Source organism: Phalacrocorax aristotelis, chromosome 21 (genome assembly GCF_949628215.1).
Source record: "Phalacrocorax aristotelis chromosome 21, bGulAri2.1, whole genome shotgun sequence".
Classification (NCBI taxonomy): Eukaryota; Metazoa; Chordata; class Aves; order Suliformes; family Phalacrocoracidae; genus Phalacrocorax; species Phalacrocorax aristotelis.
The window spans coordinates 4,247,938-4,261,607 of NC_134296.1; the positions used below are offsets into that span (position 1 = coordinate 4,247,938).

The window sequence follows — 13,670 nt, forward strand, 5'->3', positions numbered from 1 at the left end:
CTTCTCTCTTCTTTTCCCTCCTCCTCCCCGGCCCTGCTCGCTTCCTTCCCCCGCGCCGCGCTCCGGGGAGGAGGCAGGAAAGGAGGCGGCGGGGATGGAGCAGCTACCCGCCGGGATGCGTTAGCTCCCCGGGACAGCCCGACCCGCCTGGTCCCCGCCGGGACGCGGTGAGTAACGGGAGGAACCCCCTCCTGTCCCCCCCAAAGCCTCCCCCGGGATGGGTTATCTCTATCCACCGGGCCCGGGCGGGCGGTGCGGAGGGTGCCGTGAGCCCGGGCAGGGATGCACCGGGAGCCCCGGGGTGCCGGAGGGCTCCGGGGCTGCCCGGCGAGGCGGGAGGGGTGGGCAGAGCCGCAGGGCCTCATCCTGCACCGCCCCGGTGAGCAAGGTTAAAGTACGCAGGGATACCTCAGCAAGCAGCACTCCGGGGTGTGCCATAGCCGGGCCAGGGCTGAAAGGTCACCTTCTGAGCTGGTCGTTGCCCCAAAGGGGAATATTGCCTTTTTAATAATATTTTCTCCTGCTGCTTTTTTTTTCCCCGCCCCTTGCGAGGCCGCAGCGGTGACAGCCGCACCCGGCATCCCCCTGCCAGGGCGCAGTGTAGGGATTCAGGGTCAACAGGGTCGCGTGGGCTGTCGGTGGGAAGAGCTGTGCCACGCTGAGACCGGGGTGACATCCGTTTCACCCCCCTCTGGGCCGTGACCTCAGACACGGGCATGGCACGCGTGGCTTTGCAGGCTCGCCTGCACGGCTGCCTGCAGAGTTTCCCACCCAGCAGCATCAGGGACCTCCGGGACACGGGTGCATGGGGTTTTGGGGGGACCCTGGCTGCAATGTCTGCTGGGGCTTGTGGGCCAGCTGGACCCTGGTGCCATGCTGGGTGGGTGAACACCAAACTGGGCAAACTCACCTGTTTGCTCTTCTAAGTCAGGCTGGGAGGAGCAGGGCTGGTTCTGCACTGGCCGTGCAGGGCACAGGAGCCTTGTGGGGTCGCTGCCCTGGAGAGGGTTAGCTGCCCTTCATGCCGCATGATGGAATCACTCTCATGCGGATGCCCAGGGCCAGACCCGTGAAATGCTCATCCCAGAGGATGCCCCACACATTTCCTGGAACAGGATCTTCATAACATGTGGAGGGGTGACTTCAGAGCCCCATAGCTGAGCTTGTTCATAGGGATTATGGCTGCTCCTGCAAATCTTCTCCCCTCCTGCAGCTTCAATTCTGCCTCTCCATCTCTCTCTGGCCCAGTACCACCATCTTTACCCAGGCAGAAAAGTTGGGAGAAGTGGTGAATGTGTCATAAAGGCACACAGAAAATGTGTCAGAGACCTTTAAGCAAAGGAGATGAGGGTGAAATGAGAAACAGCTGAGGCAAAGGTCTTTTTTTTCTTTTTTTAATTAGGGAAGCCTGGCAGGTTCCAGGAAGGCTGATTGTTTGCATGGCATGTGCTCATTTATAAAGATAAGACTCCTGTGCCATCTTGGAGGTCTTGCTAAATCCACATCCTAGTTGCTGCCTGCTGCTTTTAACCCTTTATGATCTCCTACAAGAGTGAAAGGTCAAGGTGGAGCTGAATCTTTTAACAGCTGCTGGGAGTCAGACACTGGTCCCAGTAACCTGCAGCCTCTCCCAAGCCCTGTCTTGAGTCCTGGAAAGCCCTCATTTTCTGCAGCCTTGGGCTGTCTTTAAGTAGATGGGTGTCATATCCTCCTTTGTGCTCCTCCCTGCTTTCCTCCAGCATGGTATTCTCTCTCATAACAAAGGGGCAACAGTGCAAATCAAAGGGGCATTTGGCTGGGAAGCAGGAGGAACGTAGGCAGCAGCGCTCTTGATACTGGAGGGGATGGTCTGAGATGCTTTGACCCCCAGCAGAGACTGGCAGTGAGCTGTCTTGGGCATTCGCTTGGTTTGCAGGAGTGGGAGTTCAGGGTCTTCCCCTGGGAGCAGGTTGGGGACCGGCAGCACGCTGGCAGGGATGTAGCTGCCAGTCCCAGATGCACGTGTGTGTGCAAAAGGGCTGCCGTGTCCCGTGTTGTAAGAGAAAGAAAGCGCTGCAAGAAACTAAATTGAGAAGGAAACTGAAAATGAAAGTTCCTCTTAAATGATGGCCACAGTCGCAGCCTGCCACTTCCTAAGGGTTTGCCAGAGGGCAAGTGGCAAGTGTGAAGTGACGAGCTGCTTCTTGGGCACCGGACTCCTGTGCTCACCAGCCATCCTTCATACGGAGCAGTCAGGTCTGCATCAGAAATTCCCCGTTACTCACGGCTGAGGTCTGGGTCAGAGGCAGTGGGTTGATGTGAAACGCAACCGGTTGCACCTATAACCAAACTGTAAAAGCTCCGGAGGCAGCTGAACTCCTTGGCTGGATGCATCTGCATCCTCCCCAGCGCTTGGCACAGCCTCAGCTTGTAGCAGCATGAAGTACAGTCAAAATTCGTACCACTTTGCTTACTCATGAACTCCAGAGAGCTGCTCTGAGCCTGGTCTTGCTTCCCCTTGAAAGTCACTGAGGCCTTCCTATGCAAGGTGGGCTGCAGCTGGAGCCTTGCTAAGCGCCCGAGGAGAGGCTGGGGATGGCAGCGGAGGAAGCGCAGGAGGACTTCCTCTGTGGAGGAGGGGATGGGGGCACGTTCATCCGCTCCAAGCACTCCCTGAGCTGTCTCCACCTCATTCCAGAGCAGAGAAGAGCAAGGAGAGGAGCAGCTCTGGAGCCCAGGTCTCTGCTCATCTGGGCAAGTGGGAGCCAGCTCTCCTCCCAGCTGCACCCTCTGTCCCAACTGCTGATTCTCATTGCATTTTCAGCTTTTCCTTGTATGGGGATGTTTGAGGTTGGGGAGGAAAAGGGAAATCCTGTCCTCGGAGGTGCATAGGAAAAACCAGCACCTCCATCTGTGTGTCACTGCAGCTCAGGCTCCCTGAATGCAGCTGGCTTTCTATGCCAGTTCTATTTGACGGCTGAGCAGCTTTGCATTTCCAGGCCCCCATCCCCACCTTGACTGCAGGCGGTACTTCACATAACTGCTTATGGCCTCAAGTTACTTTTTCTTCTGAATAATCTTCAGTGTGAGGTTTTAAGCTGGGACCGTGTGTTGCTCTTATTTATCCATAACCAGACCTTTTTAGAATTTTTGCCCCAGATACAATTTAAACTTCTGGGTGTTGATGTGTCTTCATGAATTTAGACCAGGTGCAAATCAGAAAACCCACAAGTTTAGCCCTGAAGTCTGGCCTGGGAACATGTACTGGCATGCCAGGCGACAGGCTAGGACCTGCAGTGATCTGCCTCTAACCCTGACGGTAACTGCGTGGCCTCACTTCCTTCTCTGCAAAAACCAGGGGGTGAGGTCGGCGAGCAGAGGGGTAGGGCAGCTGTGATGAGCCCTGAACTGCAGGTCTGGGTTTAGGATACCTGTGAAGTTCAGGGGCATTATGAGCCGTGCATTGGTTCTCATTTAATGTTCTTATTCCGAGAGGAGCTCAGAGGACATAAAGAACAGGGGGAATTAGAGCCTCTGGATATAGGAAAACAGAGACCTTATCTCTTGTAGAAGTCGTGGAAAACAAGTCGGAGGTGCTTGTAGGAGAAGTCGGCACTGCTGCTGCAGCTCCCCACGGGAGCCGCGGCAGCTCGGTGTGGTCGCAGGTTGGTTTGCTCTTGCCGCGCTCTGAACCGTCGTGGCTGCAGGTCGGGGTAGCAGCATTTTGGTAGCGGCGCAGCCCCACGGCTCGGCTCTCAGACACGTTCTGCAGGTGCTGCCGGGCAGTCGTAGAGCCCATCGTGCTGTGATTTTTTTTGCTTTCATCCCAGTGTGAAGCCACGGCAGATGCTGCTGGTGTCTGGGCTGACTGAGAGCTGGTGCAGCCTGTGGCACTGGCTGAGCGGGTCAGAGGATGGCTGGCAGGTTTCCAGGAAGGGTGGGGAGGTAGTGAATTGGGGTAGGAAGCTGGGTGCCTTTCCTCTTCTGGCATCTGGCTGTCTGCAAGCACGTTACTGAGAAGAGTCAGGAAGAGAGGAGAAATGTAGCCAAGGGACTTGGTGTGGCCGGGAATAAGGGAGTGAACATGCTGGGGAGGGAGGAGCCAGGCTGCTGGCAGAGATAAAAGCGGGCAGCATTGCTCCTCCGAGCACTTGGCTCAGCCAAAGGGGTTTCCTAAGGTTGGCCTGGGAGGTGTGTGAGGGAGCAAGGAGCCACGAGGCTCCAGTGTCCCTGCTGGCTGCTCATAACCTGGTTCGCTTACTGTCTCTCATTGTTCCAGGTAAAGCTGACGCTTCCAAGCATCTCTCTGCAATGGCCTCAGGGAACGACGGTGACCCACCGAGGGCCCATGGACGCTGGGAAAGCCATGGGCGCAGGCTGTCGCAAGAGCTCAACTCAGGTAAAAAGGTTGCTGTGATATTCAGGGAAGGAAGCATTTTCAACACAATCTTTCTTCCCTCCCACTGTTCTGTTTCTTTGACAAGATGGGTTTTTTCATACCCCCAGGGCCCTTTGCAAGACTGGGATAACAAATCAGTTCCATAAAGCTATGCCGAACTGAACTGGGAGAGCACGTGCTCAATGCTTTTGGGAGATGCTTGGCATTGGATTAGCGTGGTGGGCAGCACGGCGTCCTTCAAAGGCACTGAGAAAATAGCATGCAGGGGGCTGCTGGACTGGGTACGCTGGCAGCTCTGTGCAGGCAGGCTGAGGCAGGCACAGCGGGGTGCCACAGGGCACAGGGGTCAGGGCGTGGGGCAGATCACCCCGACGGGCTGCGAGACGTACGGCTGGTGCCTGGTGTCGTTTATTTTCCCTTTCCTAAGCACAAGAGAGCCAAAGGTGCTCGATACTTAAAACACACAGAAGAACACGCCTTGCTGAGCAGTGCTTGGCCTCAGGCAGTTGGTTTCAGTCTTGCTGCACTGGCTGCTGGATGAAATCAGGTCTCCGGTGTGCCTCGGCATAGCAGCGGTGAGAAGTTACAGCTCACCGACAGTCAGAAGCAGTTAAGTCCTTTGCTCGTGTGTGCTGAGCCCAGCAGACTGTGTAATTGCGTTTCACAGTAATGGGTGAAATTGGGAAAGGGGCTGAAAGGAACCCAGGAAGAACCTCAGCTCCCGTTTCATCCCAAAATGATAAAATGCCACGGCACAGAAAGCTGTTAAACATGCGTGACTTCTTAACCTGTTTTGCAGGTGGACTTGTAAATAAGGCTGAGTCACTGCAGCTCTGTCAATACTGGAGATTAGAACCTATACCCAACTATTTGTGTATTAGAGCTCAAATCCAGCTCAGAGCTGGTTTATTGGCCTGTTGATGCTATTTATACTCTGGTATTGCCTGGACCCCTCTTCGTCTCGGAGTACCATTTGTGGTAGACCCTGCATGAATACACTGGAAGAAAAAACACCCTGTCCTTCCTTTATCAAAGTCTACAATGTATGAAAATAAATAAATAAGAGCAGTTGTTTACGTATGCTGATTTCCTGTTGAGGCCAATGAGATGCTGATGTGAAAACCAGTTCAGGATCAGGCCCTGAACTCTAACCACACTGTTTTACAGTCACGCTTCCTGTACGCCTGCAAACACTTACTGGCAGTACCGGCATCCCTCTGCTTCCCAAAACTCAGGGGGGTCCGTCTGGAATTTGGAGGTGGGGTCTCTGCACGCCTCTTAGGCAGAAGCCTCATAGACTCCAGTGGAAGCAGAAATGTGCAGCTTCCACCAACACGTGCTACGGGATTACAGGGCGGAAGAAGGCTTTTGTCAACAGGTATTAAGCCTGGTTTTCGTTTAGGGCTCACTTGCTCTGTTTGTTTATCTTTGGATGCGGTAGGAAGTGAAGAGGTTTATTTTCTGCTCAAGGATTTGCTTGAGCATTGTTCTGAGCCCTTGTTGTACCAGCCATTGCTTAGGGCATGGACGACATGCTGCTGTTTCTGTCTAGGCTGGGTGGCAATTTGCATTTGTGGTGTTTTTAGGGCATTGTAAATGAAGGCAGGAGCTTCAAACTCCTGGCTGTACGTAACGAAGAGGAGGAGCAACTTAGCTCATGAAGAGTCATGTGAAGGGCAGCTAACATTGCAGAAGGAAGGGTGAGAGGCCCAACACCAATAGCGCTGAGCTGAGTTCAGGCAACAGGGCTCATACTTCAGAAAATTAACCTTGCGCTCCTTCGGTTCTTATCTGCAACATGGGAGTGGCAGTGCCTCCTCCTTCGGACGTGCTGCCAGGGTACGCACCCAGCTATGGGAATGGTTTGGACACATCGAGGCTCAGATCTGTGGGACAAGCCACGGACGTGGCTGTCCTCACACTTGCAGGTAACCATACGAAATCCAGCTCAGCTCCCCTGCGCTGCAGAGGGGCTCGTCCACGTGATGAAAATACTGTTTACATGGTCACCCTTGGCTCCTGTGCGGACCACGCTAGCTGGAATCCCAAAGCACTTTGTCGAGAAAGGTGATGTGTTGTTATATCCGCTTATTACTACTAGGGAGATGGAGAAAGCTTTGGTGCAAGTCTCTGCAAGGGTGTCCAAGGTGTCACGGTTGTGCTCGGAAAGCCCAGCCACCCTGACTCACAGTTTGCAGAGTCAGGTTGGCAACTGTTCGTGTCCTCAGATTACCTGGGCTTTCTCATCTGTCTGTGTTTAATACTCACATAACATACCAAGAGAGGTGTGAGGTTTGGTCCTTGGTTGTTTGTCTTAGCTCCGGACTTGACATTGCATGTGAAGCAAGTCATGAACTGATAAATAGTTGCTTAGGGACGTTAGTCATGCATCTGTGAATGTCCCCGTGTCTTCATCTCCAAGACCACCTGCAAAATGAGTAAGAAAAATGTGTCCTGCCTGTTTAAGCCTGGGTTCTTGTACATCCTGTAGAGCAACCAAAGCCATTTAAACATGCTTTTCTCTTGTCTGGTGCCCGTGCAGTTCCTGTCTCCAGCACAGACATGGAGAATTGGACTTCCCTGTTGAACTGCATCTCCCATCAATGTGTCATTTCTGGTTTTTTTTTTTTTTTTAAAAAGTGATCCTTCTGATGGCTGTGCTGGGAAATAACTCTGCTCTGGAATTGCCTCGTGACTCCTTTGTTCTGGCCTTCAAAGGATGCCCCAAAAAATCTTCTGTGAAGAACTTGGTGGGGCCGAGGGACACACCTTGCCAGAGCTGAGATGCCCACCCGTCTCAGGGGCATCCCGCTGAGCACTGGGCCCAGCCTCCCTTTGCAGTTCAGTAGATCAGCAAATATGGGACAGGGCTCAGCCTGGGCAGTGAAGTACCAGAGCAAAACCTTGCTGCAGCCCCCAGACCTTGCTGCAAGCCTGTAACTCTGGGTGCGTTGGTGGGACACCATTGAACATAATTAAAGCAGATTTCTTGAGTCCGGTCCGGACTCTGGACCAGAGAATCTCCCCTACTGACAGATTAATTTCTACCTTAAAACCAAGGGTGTTTGCCCATCAGCTCTGCAGGGTGGCTGTCTGAGAGTATCGCTCCTCTTTTGGGTAGGAAGATATTTGTTCTAAAGAGCATAATAAGGGGAAGGGCTTTGTGCTGTGCAGATGTCTCTGGGGATGGCATTTGTTTGCCATTTCCCTGACTAGAAGCTCCGCTCTCCCATGCAAGCTCTGCAGGGTTATGCCAGGATGATTCAGCGTCAGGTTGATCAGCCTTTGGTCCTGGATGGCATTGCTATGGACAGGCGATAGGTTTCACAAAGGGCTGCCTTGCCTGGTGGAAGCTAGCCCAAATCCATGAACACAGATACTGCTCATCCAAGACTTGAATTGCAACTACCATGAGGTGGAGTCAAGCTTCTCCTCGAGGCACAAATCTCCAGAGACCATTTGTGGTTCCCCAGAGCTGCCTTCCCCCTTTGGAGCCAGTTGCTGTTTCCAGGCTGGGTATCTCCCTCTGTGCAAACAGATGCACCTCTTTGTGTAGTTACTGCCTGGCTCCTGAGCTCAAAAGGGAAGCTGCCAGGTTGCATCTGTCATTATTACAGTCCGTAGAAAGGCTGTTTAATTTAGTTGTAACAAGGTCTGATGGATAACTTTGGTGAGACCTGCCAGTTTCTATCGTAGCGCAGCTGCTCCCCAGGAGATAGGGACGGTGAGAAACAAAGGATCTTGCACAGAAATGCAGATGTTGCACGTTTGAGACTGGCTGGGATCTGGTCAGTGTTGTCTATGGTGTGGCTCCAGGCAAGAGGCAGTTGGGGTAGGTCTGGTCTAGATGCTGAAGGTGCGCTGGGGACCGAGGGCGGCAGGGTGTCTGCTTCATGTGGCAGAAGTGGAGCAGTGTCGGGGTTCACAGCAGCTCATGAGCCCCCTAACGTGGTCCCACAGGTTGGCCAAAGATCCCAGAGGAGCTCCAAACCACTCTCCTCCTCTGTGCTGCTGGTACTGGGAGTCCACAAGGCAAGTCTTGAGTCAGATTGTCTTCCTTTTGAGTGGGAGAGACCCAGAGGTGGTCCCAGTGGGTGCTGTGGGCTGACACCGGTGGGGAAAACGATGTACATTCTCCTGTCCTTGTGTCACTAAAAGTAGTGCCTGGGGTAATTAAAGCCAGGGATCTTTTTTCAGTACGCTTATTTCCTTACTTGTTCTCGCGGTGTGTTTACACTGCTTTTCGCTGAAACTGTGAGTCAGTCGGTTTCGTTTTCTGGCTCTCGGTGGAGCGGTCACTGGCTCCCCTGCCTCCTCTAAAAGGTGAGATTTGTTTAACAGTAAATAAACCCGTTCCTGCAAAACAAAAAACAATCCCTGAAAACGCAGCAACCAGGGCTTGTCATTTCCCTTCACCTTTATCCAACCTGAAGTCAGTATAACCTGAGTCTCTGCACGACAGATCCTCTCCCTTCCCCGTGCCCCATCCGGGGCTTGGCCCATCTCCCCAGAGCCCCACGCGGGCCGTGTAGATGTGACCAGCCAGAAAAACTCTGTGATGAGTAGCGGGGCATGTTTTGGAGACTTGGATACAGGGTTTTATGGAGCAGTGTTGCCAGGACAGCTGTGTCCACCAGGCCAGGTCCTCACGTCCCAGCCCTGGGACACTGCTCCGGTGGGAGCATCTCTGATTTCCAGTGGCTAGAGAAATGCATGGCCATTCTGGTGGGTGGATATACCGGGGTGCTGGGAAAGGGCTTTAGCTGGGTTGGCTGCAGTGAGCTGCGCTGCTGCTAGACAGGGTTGCTGGTGCAGATGTGCTGCTGCGTGTCACCAGCACACCTTGCAGGACAATCGCCTAAAGGCACGGGTCTGCAGCGTCCTGCATTTCTGATGTTGCCCCAAGTAGCCCATTTACCTGGGCTCTGCGCCTCGTTTAATGTCTGTGAATCTCCACCCTGAATGGTGACAGCCTGTCAAAGGAGCAGGGCTCTGATCCATCCATACCATTTCTGTCCCCTACAAATTTTGCATCTTAGAAAAGAAACTGGGAAGAACCATGTTACCGGGACCTTAGGGCCAGCTCCCCCGAGCCCGGCGGGGTGGCTGAGCTGGGCTGCCAGCTGTTTGGGACCCAGTGCTCTGGCCCAGATTGCTTCTCGAGCCAGCCGAAACTGCGCTCTAATCAAAGGCATCCCGTGACAGACCGGGTACTTTCCCCAGGAGCAATGTAACCCATGTGATAAGGTATCGGTCACCATGGTACCTATGGCACTGAAATGCCTCGCCGGGGGGCTCCCTGCTCTGGAGGGGGCAGGTCCCGGCCATGACCAGACCCTCGCTCTTCCCCGAGCAGTGCAGACACAGGGGAAACGTGTGCGGCTCTTGAGCCGTTTGCAGACGGGCACACGCTTGTTGACGCCAGTTGTTTCTGACTCGCCTCCTGCTCGCGCGGAGCCGGGTCGGTTTTCGCGCGCTGCCGGGGCCGGGTGACGTTACTGCACGGGCGCATTCCCCCGCTGAACCCCGAATACCTGGCGTGCCGAGCCCTGCTTGTTTACAAGAGCAGGGGAAGGAAGCTGTGGCACCCAAAACCAACCCCAGCCTCCCCCCACAACAGCCCCTGTTTGCCTCCTGCCCAGCTGCAGCCTCCTGCTTGCCATGCAACGGGCTTATTGCTTCCACGGGTATTTGTTAGCAAAGCAGGGGGTTTGGGTGTCTGCTTTCACACACCGTGCTGGAGCAGGCATTCAGTTCAAACTTACCACCTGGCTGTTCATCTGCTTTCAGGCACAGGATGGGGAGTCACCTCTCTGGGCTACAGTTTAGGAGTTATTCAAATGCTCCTCTCCTTTCTCTTCCTGCCAGCAGCCCATGCAGAAATTGCAAACCCTGCCCTGGCATTGCCGCTGCCGGGCCGACGGGTGTATGTGAGACTAGTGATGTGTGATTGAATCAGCAAGGAATTATACTAAAATGACCAATTTAACTTTTGCTCACCATGTCATTGCTGATGCCGCACAAAGGCTCAATCGTTGGTGACACTGAAAAACAAAACTGTTTGCTGAGGGTTGATGAGCAGCGCTAGACTGAGATTTGCCTCCAGTTTGGGTTTGGATCTGAGATTCCTGAAGTTGTTTGTGCTGAGCAATGCCCTTACTGAGAGGTGCTGTCACTTGGAGAGAGCTGCCAAGCACAAGCACTTGAACATCTGGTTTGTGTTGTGACAGTCCTGTAGCTGTCTCTTGCCAAAAAATGGATTCAAAAGGTGGGCTTGTGCCCCTAAGAACAAAGACTGGCTTCAGAATTAGATTTCTGAGAATTAATTTATGTTGGATTCTTTTTGTTTTATTGTAAAAGGCCAGTGTTAATACAAACAGCAAAAACTTAGGCTGAAAATGGAGGAGTGGTCTCTTTTCAACTTGGGAAAGGGGGGAGATGAGCATCTCCCTTGACTTTTCTTCCTCTTGTCCCTCTCTCAGAAGACCAGGTGGCAAAGGAGACGGAGGAGGTGTTTCGGAGCTATGCCTTCTATCGCCACCAACAGGAGAGGGAGGAGAGAGGGGAGGAAGTGCCCATGGACCCAGAGATCGTGGAGATCCAGCAGGAACTGGGCAGGTAAAACTCTGATACCAACTGTACGCATGTCCCTCAACCCATCCTGAGCCAGGCGTTTACGGACCCACCCCTTTGTCCTGCTTACCGGTCTTGCTGGGAAGGCAGACCCATCCATAATGCCGTCTTCCCTCTTGGCAGCACTGGGAGCATGGTGGGAAGGCGCCTGGCCATCATCGGTGACGACATTAACGAGCGGTACGACGTGGAGTTTCGCTACATGCTGAAATCTTTGCAGCCCACCAAGGAGAACGCCTATGAGTACTTCACCAGAATAGCCTCCAGGTAAGGCCACCGGCTCCCTCGGGTGGGCTGGATGCCTTCTGCTAGAGGACATCAGGGAAGGAAAGGCCGGATGGGGTGCAGTCAGTTAAAGCCGTGCCCACACCCCCGAGCAGCTGCCCCCCCCAGCTCTGCCCCAGCACACACACTCTGTCAGATCAAGCTTCACCCGCCATCCCTGGGCTGAGCTCCCAGCAACTCACCGTGACTGTTCCTGTGTTTTCTGCCTGTCTGCTCTTGCTCCTGTGCACTGTTTGGACAGTCTTCACCTGACAATCATCTCCCAGTCCTTGCACAAGCTGAGCGGGATCAGAAAGTCTGGGGGTCGTGCCTGGGAAGCGTGGCCCATGCATCAGTAGCCAAGCGAATGTCCCAGCTCCCCTTCAGGGGTGCAGCCAGCCCTGGACCAAGGCAGACCTGCTGCTGGTCCCACTGCTGCTAGCTTGGCAGCTGGGAAGTCCTGATGGGTCAGGCTTTCCAGAGGCACAAAGCAAACACAGCTGCAGGCTGTGGGGATGGGCAGGTACTCGCTGCCTTTGGTGTGGTCCAGGACATGGAACAGGTTCAGACTAACTCAGGATGGGGGATGCTCCGCAGGCTTGCAGAGCCTGCAGCCATCTCGTGCGGGCGATGCACGCCCAGCTCTCCCACGTAAAGCACAGCAACAGGGTGAAGAGTGAAGACAAACACCTGGACAACATTTTGCCCTGACTGCATGAGGTACAGGCTTGGATCGAGGTGGCCGTCAAGGGGTTCAGTCCTCACCCCTCTCTCTCTGTAGGGAAACCAAAACACTCTGCATATTAAATGGTTTACCCAGGGTCATGCAGAAGACCTCTGGCAGAGCCAGGAGAGAAGCTGGGGTCTCTGCGTTCCCAGGTCCCCATCTTCCGTCGCTCTTCTGAGCACGCCTGGCTCCAGCACAGCCCCGTCCCCTGCACCCTCCGCTCGGCGTTTGTTGTCTAACTGCCTCTCTTCTGTCCTCTTCCTGCTCCCCTGTCCTTGGGAAGCCACGCTGCGCTGTTTTCACCGCTTTGCCAGCCTGAGGCGGTTAACGCACCGCGAACAGGTAAATTAACCTCTGTCCCTCTCTTTGTGCTGTCTGTTCCTTCCCGGGCTCTAACTTCCCTCTCCCTCGTGGCGGCTCCACACCAAGGCCCTGCAGAGCAGACACGGTTCCCTTCGGCTGTGCAGACAGGGCCCGCCAGGAACAGGGCACAAGATTAAAACACAGGGCCTGAGTCTGCTCTTTTTAATTTTTTTCCCTTCTTGCTTGCTTGCTGGAAACCAGGAAAAACACCTTCAAAAACTGGTCTAGCTAAATCAGCGCCAGACCTGCAGACAGGGATGCAGTTTGTGCCCACAGCAACCAAAACCTGGGTCAGGGGCAGTAGGCGTTGACTAGGCACGTTTTAGAGCTTCCCCAGCCCCTGGGAGTGTCAGTCTAAGGCAAGATCAGATCAGGTTTTGGACTTGGAGGGATTTGTCTATGCAGGAAAAGGGAAAATCCTGTTGTAACATGCTTTATCCTCAGATATATTTAAACTTCCTTACCTGCAGGCACAAGCAAGGGATGCTTTGGGACAGGTGGGTGGTAGTTCCTGCTCCTGGCTGCATGTGTAGGAGCTGAGCTGGCTGCAGCTTACAGCAGCCTACACCAATTCCAGCCTACCTTGTATAATCACCTTGCACATGAAAACACAGGACCTAAAGGCAGCTGATGTGCCCTGAGTTCAGGTGGAGACCTGAGGGAAAGGCAGGATGGGCAGGAAGGTGGCAGGTCAACAACCACCATCCCAAGGCTTCCACTTTTAGCAATTCAGAGCCTGTAGCTGTGTAGAACGGATTTGGGAATTTCCTTTTCCCTAGGACATCCCTAACCCACCTGGCTGAGGCAAACAGCGGTTGTGGCCGAGACCGTGTTTGTTCTGCTCTGAAAGCACACCCTGGTTATCGGAGGCCACGTGTCACTTAGCCACAAAACGACTACGTTGCCTGTGCGGCTGCGATGTACCTCGAGGACTAGCGCAGCATCCCAGCCCTGCCCTGCAACCGGCGCTGCTCGAGAGCCTGTGGCCTGGGATGCAGAGACTAGGCAGGTCTGAGCCAGCTGTAGCAGTGACTTAACCAGACTGTCATCGGCTTTGTTTCAGCTTGTTTGAGAGCGGCATTAACTGGGGCCGGGTGATCGCACTGCTGGGCTTTGGCTACCGCATGGCCATCCACGTCTACCAGCATGGCATACCGGGTTTCCTCCGCCGGATTGCCCGCTATGTTGCGGAGTTCATGCTCCAGAACCGCATCGCCCAGTGGATCGCCCAGCAGGGAGGATGGGTGAGCCAGCGGGAGCGTGAAGCTGATCCAGGGGGATCTGGGGGCGAGGGGAGGCAGCTGT

General features: G+C 54.2%; 1 protein-coding gene across 2 annotated transcripts in view; it reads left to right on the plus strand.

Annotated features, from left to right (window-relative positions):
* The window catches only part of BAK1 (BCL2 antagonist/killer 1), a 19,354-nt gene continuing 5,684 nt past the window's right edge, over positions 1-13,670 (plus strand). Inside the window, exons 1-6 of one of the 2 annotated variants that reach the window (XM_075115460.1) lie at positions 1-167; positions 3,550-3,644; positions 4,259-4,378; positions 10,861-10,996; positions 11,135-11,278; positions 13,429-13,609. In XM_075115460.1, coding sequence (XP_074971561.1) covers positions 4,291-4,378; positions 10,861-10,996; positions 11,135-11,278; positions 13,429-13,609 — 549 coding nt within the window. In that variant the 5' untranslated portion in view covers positions 1-167; positions 3,550-3,644; positions 4,259-4,290. The remainder of the gene's footprint in view (positions 168-3,549; positions 3,645-4,258; positions 4,379-10,860; positions 10,997-11,134; positions 11,279-13,428; positions 13,610-13,670) is intronic. The other variant, XM_075115459.1, reaches the window with a different exon arrangement.